Here is a 6,446-nt window from a genome sequence, read left to right on the forward strand (position 1 = left end):
CCCAGCTACTCGGGAGGCTGAGGCAGGGGGATTGCTTGAGCCCCGGAGTTTGAGGTTGCTGTGAGCTAGGCTGACGCCACGGCACTCTAGCCCGGGCAACAGAGTGAGGCTCTGTCTCAAAAAAAAAAAAAAAAAAAAAAAAAAAGATGCTTCTCTGGATTCAGGAGAAAGGAAAGGCTTTTTCAAGTAAAGTAGATGTTACAGAGTTCCTTGGGATTGGCTGTTGTCAAATGGGGAGGAACAAAGAAGCTATGTGGATTTTGTCCATGTGACTACTAATGTAACTTCCTCTGATTTATGAAATTATTCATTTAATAAACATTTACTAGTACACTTCACTTTCCCAGGTACTGTGCTAGATTTTGGGGTTACGAAAATGGAGATGGTTTCTAACATTAATTAAGAAGCTCAAAAATTTACAATTTTGATATACAATGTAATGCTCCTATAGCCACATGGAATTTTGAAATGCTTTTTTAACATATATAAAATTACCTTTATTTTATGTCTATATGTGTGTATCCATATACATGAAGGTTAATAGCTAGTATTGAGCACTTAATATGTGCCAATAAACAGCTCTAATTATATTAGATGTCATTAATTCATTTAATTACCACTGTAGCTCTAGTTGCTGTTTTTATCCCTGTTTTACATAGAAGGAAATAAAAATAGAGATTTAATTCTCCAAATTCATGGCTAATAAGTACCCAAGTAACAGTCTGAATCCAAAGTTTTGTTCCAGAACCTGGACACTTAACAGCATGATATATTGTGCCTCCCCAAAAAATGGAAGGGCAAGAAGTGTACTTTAACTCTTTATTTTGTCATACATCTATATCTGAATTTTTTCTAGAGTGAGCATGTAATTTGAAAAGAAAGAACCAATTTAAAGCCAGCCAGATTAATTTGCTGTCACGTTGAAGCATTTAATTTTCTATTCTACATCTTAACCAAAATGGCAAATCCAGAGGTTAAGAAAAATAGATACAGAAGAACAGCTTTTTAATTTAGATAAAGAAAGGAAATTGTTGAGGGGGACATACCCATACATATATTAAAAACTCCAGGATGATTCAATATGATATTAGGTCCCATTCTTTAAAAGTTTTTCTAGTGCCCTTTATTGTCCTTGCTTAAGGGACCAAATTTGGCAACTCAAAAGCATATTTGCAAACAAATCCGAATTTTCTCAGTATAAAACCTTTTTAAAGGAAAATATCCTATATGCAGTATAAAATGGAAAGAATCTGCTATTAAAAAAATTCTACTAGCTACATTTCAACCAAGTTAGCATCTATACCACCACCACTTGGATATATGATTCCTTGATTATGCTAGTGCCACAGCCCCTGCTTAGTGTCTGCTTGTTGCCTTTCCCTCCTATTCTCCACAGGACAATCAAAATGAGGTTCTAAAAAAGTAAATTTGATTTGTCACACACCTCCCCCTTTAAAATTCTTCAAGGGCTTCCTGTTGTTCTTGGGTTAAAAATAAATATCCTTGCACCCTCTGGTTTCTGGCTACCTTTACAATTCTTGCAGGCTGCCTTTTAATAGGCTCAAAAGACCTCACAGGGTCTTGGCACATGCTGCTGTTCCCTCCATCACCTTGTTAATTGCTACTCATCTTTGAGACCCTTGCTGAAACTCCACTTCCTCAGAGAGGCCTTCCTTGAACCCCAGACCAGGTCAGTTGCCTGCTTTGTGGGCTTGTAGCACGGTCCCTTTACTTCAAAACGCTTACCACTGTCATAATTTAACGTCTTTACGTGATTATTTGAATGTCTACCTCTGACTAAATTATAAACTTTGTGAAGCTACACAGTGACTGTTTTTGCTTTCCTTTTTTACCCGGCACCTAAGCATAATACCTTATAAATATTTAAATGAATATTTTGATAAACTACTCGGCCAAAGTGCTACATAAAGGAAAATTAGAGAAAACAATACTTCAGTGAATGTTTGATACTTTATCATTCCTTTCATTATTATCCTGTTAAGCTCAGTTTACAACAGAAAAGAGACAAATTATACATTATCCAGTCAATTTATTAAATATTACCTACAGAGTATTAGGTATCTCTCTTTCACATAAAGAAAAAAATGATTTTTCAGCATTCATAACAACTGCTCCATGGAGGAAGAGTACAAGTAGCCAACATTAAACCCAGCTCTACTTTCAGACCAACCATGCAACTTTTAGAACAGAGCACACGTGGAACATTGCATCCTAATTCCTAAATTTGCAGTCAAAGATGTGTTCAGAGATAAGTATTATGAAATTGATAAGAAGCTAAAATAAGTTCTTAAGGCAAATAGCTATTAAACCTGGACAGGAGACTCTTTAATTTCTAATCTAAAAACAGTTTCACAAATCATTTGGAAAATCAGTCTAGCAGCAGACATAATAAACTGCATTTTCCCCCATTTTTGAAGCCAATTTTTTTCAAGAGAAAACCAAATTGTTGAAGATAATAAAGCCTGAACCTGATACTTGAGCCTTGGTTCTGGATCAGTTTTCTGGCTTGGACTGATCAAGAGTCACTTCCTTCAGAATCTTCATTAGTGAACTTAAGCGAGTATGCGTTAACATTATCTTCTCTTTTAGCTAGGAAGAGAGAGAGACAGATATCAGGGCATCTTAAGCTTAACTCCCAATTTGCTAGTTGTAAATCCACTTCAAATTTAAGCTAGTTTATATCTAGTGATTGGGAGCTGGCAATGTCTCAACACATTTCAGGAACACATTCTGTTTCTGAAAGAACTTCATACAACAACCTAGTGCACAGTAAGATCCTTAGACATAAAGTTTCATATGAAAAAAGACCAACCGCTGCTGAGCATCACTGCTTCTGTGAGGACTGGAATAAAAAGTGGTCAGAGAGCTTTGTGGAAATAGAAGCATCAATTAATCTTCACCTCCTTTTCCAGTGGCAAGAATTTAGCTTTTCTTTGAACCCTTTGTTAACAGTAACAAATACCTTTCTGATTTGAATATTCTGCAAATGGTCTTCAAAAATAACTCTGGTTATTAGGTTTAGAACAAATGTTTGTTGTAATTAATTAGATAATTTCCAAGAGTTCTGTCACATTAGAACAGCTATATTTATTTATTTATTTATTTTTTTTATTCACTCCCCATAGGGACTTTCAAAAATTGCCAATGCTGACTACATTACAAGTCAGCATGGCAGGGCATTGGGTAAAGTTTTCAATTAGCAATAATTGTGCCTCAGGTAAACCTCATTGGCTACAATACTGCCACTACGCAAAGATAGAACAGCTATATTTAGAACCACATTTAGTGGTGTTCCTCAGCAGGGCGGGGCAGTGGTTTCTGGTCATCTCAGCTTGTCCATCCCAGCATGGAATTTTCACCTACACTCAAGCTGGGGCAAATGCAGCTGGGTTCCCAATATTCTTGGCCTACCGTGCCTGTAGTAGAACCAATACACTACAAATGGCCACTCTTGCCTGGAACAGAGCTTCGGCAACACAGAGTAGGGGAATGAGAAATGCTGGTGGCCCACCCCTTCTGGGGAGATACCATATCTTTTGACTGGGAGCTAGGGGGAAAAGGATTTCTTTGTTCTTGGTTGCACCTGCCCAGATGGAGCCTCCCTCCTGTGCTGAGGGTGGGGAGTGGAAGGGAGAGAATATGTTATGGCTCAGATCCCACAGGCTCTCTTCACTGTTCTTATCAAGATTTAGTAGATTTTCTTAAATATTTGTTGTTCTATTTGTTGAATGCCTTGAGGAAAATTTCCACAGACTTAAGATGGTTGTTTTCTTTTTAATTTTCTTCAGCTTTGTGGACCCTATCATTCCAAAGTCATTTCCCATGTCAATTATTTTTAAGCACAATACTTACCTCCTCGTGAACTCATAGAGTAGGGAATGGTAAATTATGGACCTACTGCCCATTTTAGTAAATTTTTATTGTAACACAGCCATGTCCATTTGTTTATGCATTGTCTATGGCTGCTTTTGCACTATAATGGCAGAGTAGGGTAGTTGAGACTATATGGTCACAAAGCTTAAAATATTTGCATCTAGCCCTTTACAGAAAAAGTTTGCCAACCCTGGCTTAGAATGTTGTCTGATGAGCTTAGCTAGCTTTGTAAAAAAGCAAAAAATCACTGTTCTGTCCTTAATGTTACTCCTAATATTAAATTTTGAAAAATAAATGTCACTGGTTACAAAATATGTAATGCACATGGAATAAACAATTAACAGCACTAAAGACAAAATCAATAGTAAATTCTAAGACTGTTCTTTTGAGGGTAATAAAGTTACAGCCAAATTTTCACTCAGAATAAGTCTGCAAGCTACCAAAAAGCTTTCTTCAATTCAAAGCCATTAACTGCTCATAAAACCCATTTAAATAAGAATTCTTAATAATTGTTCTACCATGCTTTCCTCTGAGACTTGGTAAACAATTATAAGGTAATTGCAGAGAGGACAGCTCTATGCAAGATGTTGTTGTCCATTCCCAGCACAAAGGCGAATACAGGAATGCAGTAGATGAGTAGCTTTCCCCTCTTCCTGATTTAGATCTTAAAATGTGGTTTTAGTATTTTGCTTTGTCAATAAAGAAGGCCACACCAAGTATAAAGCGTTTGAGTATCACACCATTTCATCATCCCCTAGCTCATTGGCACAAATTATCAAGAGTAGTTTATATTAAAGGAACTAAGAACCATCATGAAATTTTACCTCTGCAATCTTTTCTGGTAGAGGTATATTGTGAATATCCATCTCAGATGCATTTACAATGGCTTTTGTTTTTAAATGATAGCTAAATAGAAAATACAGAGAGAAAACATTAGTATCATAGTGCAGTTAAGATTATCAACGAACCAAATTTGCCATCTAAAGAAAAGATCTGTCAAGCAAAGCCTGCCCTCTTAACTGATTTCCATTTCAAAACTTATGATGTACAGTTAGCCCTGTCAGCATCCATGGATTTACAAACTGTGCACTGAAAATGGTAAAAAAAAAAAAAAAAAAAAAAAAAAAAGGATGGTTATGTCTGTACTGAATACATAGACATTTTTTCTTGTCATCATTCCCTAAACATTATAACAACTATTTATATAGCATTTACATTGTATTAGGTTGTATAAGTAATCTAGAGATGATTTAAAGTATATGGAAGGATATATGAAGATTATATGCAAATATTACACCATTTTATATCAGAGACTTCATTGTCTGTGGATCTTGGTATCTGCGAGGGTCCTGGAATCAATCCACCATGGATACTGAGAGATAACTATATTTTGTTGGAAAAACAAATTCTCAGTAAACAAATCAGAGAGGCTCTGTGCCTCATCCTACTCCTTCCCAGAGACAAAATTATCTCAGGATAAACTGAAGACAAAAACCAGGGTCTTATGAATAATGATGAATATAAGCTTCACACTCCACCAGCAGATCTGTAGCATAGTCTGAAGTAATCACGTTGTGAGAATAGTGTTGGTTGCCTACCCAGTGGCCATTCTGCACAGCTTTCTTGCTATCAGAATCCAGATTTTATCTAGGGCAGCAGCGTGCCCAGTCCTAGCAGATGAAGCATAACTGTTCTAAGCCAACTGTGACAAGCCTATTTTTAAAATTTTTTTTTATTTTTTATTTTTTTCTGAGACAGAGTCTTGCTCTGTTGCCCAGGCTAGAGTGTCGTGGCGTCAGCCTAGCTCACAGCAACCTCAAACTCCTGGGCTCAAACGATCCTTTTGCCTCAGCCTCCCAAGTAACTGGGACTATAGATGTGCACCACCATACCCGGCTAATTTTTTCTAATTTTAGTAGAGACGAGGTCTCACTCTTGCTCAGGCTGGTCTTGAACTCCTGACCTCAAATGGTCTTGCTTCCTTGGCCTCCCAGAGTGCTAGGATTACAGGTGCGAGCCATTGCACCAAGCCTGTGACAACCCTATTGCCACATATTTACTTTCGCAGCTTATGGTGATCATGTGACATAATTCTGGTGACCACAAATAAGGAAATTTATGCTTATAAAAGGAGATTTTTTTCTTGTGTTCCCATACTCCCCATATCCTTTTTCTTCCTGTTGAGGATGCTACCATGGATCGATGGAATGATTATAATTGCAGCAGTCATCCTGCATCCAAGAGGAAAAGGCCAAGAGAACCAGAGACGTGCTGACCCAGAGCCCTGTGATGGTTGAGCAACTAGATGATTCTGCAAGCAGCCAACTGCCCCCACCTCTTACTAAAGCCACTGTCAGTGAGGTTTTCTGTTATTAGCAACTAAATTCATTCTCACTGACAGAGATTTATTATCTTCCCAGACTCATGCCACCAATACTTTCCTAGTTTCTACTTAACTAAAAAGAATGTACTGACTTTTGATCCAACTCATTTCAAAGATTAAGATATTAATCAAAATCCCATAATGCTTTTCAAATTTATGTTAAAATTTT

General features: G+C 37.1%; 1 protein-coding gene across 1 annotated transcript in view; it reads right to left on the bottom strand.

Annotated features, from left to right (window-relative positions):
* Window positions 1-2,514: 2,514 nt before the first annotated feature.
* OIP5 (Opa interacting protein 5) overlaps window positions 2,515-6,446 on the bottom strand; it is a 38,635-nt gene continuing 34,703 nt past the window's right edge. The window contains exons 4-5 of the mRNA XM_012649238.1: window positions 4,719-4,800; window positions 2,515-2,610 (exon numbers count right to left, since the gene is read on the bottom strand). Coding sequence (XP_012504692.1) covers window positions 2,515-2,610; window positions 4,719-4,800 — 178 coding nt within the window. The remainder of the gene's footprint in view (window positions 2,611-4,718; window positions 4,801-6,446) is intronic.

This window comes from Propithecus coquereli, unplaced genomic scaffold, assembly GCF_000956105.1.
Source record: "Propithecus coquereli isolate 6110/MARCELLA unplaced genomic scaffold, Pcoq_1.0 Scaffold3, whole genome shotgun sequence".
Classification (NCBI taxonomy): Eukaryota; Metazoa; Chordata; class Mammalia; order Primates; family Indriidae; genus Propithecus; species Propithecus coquereli.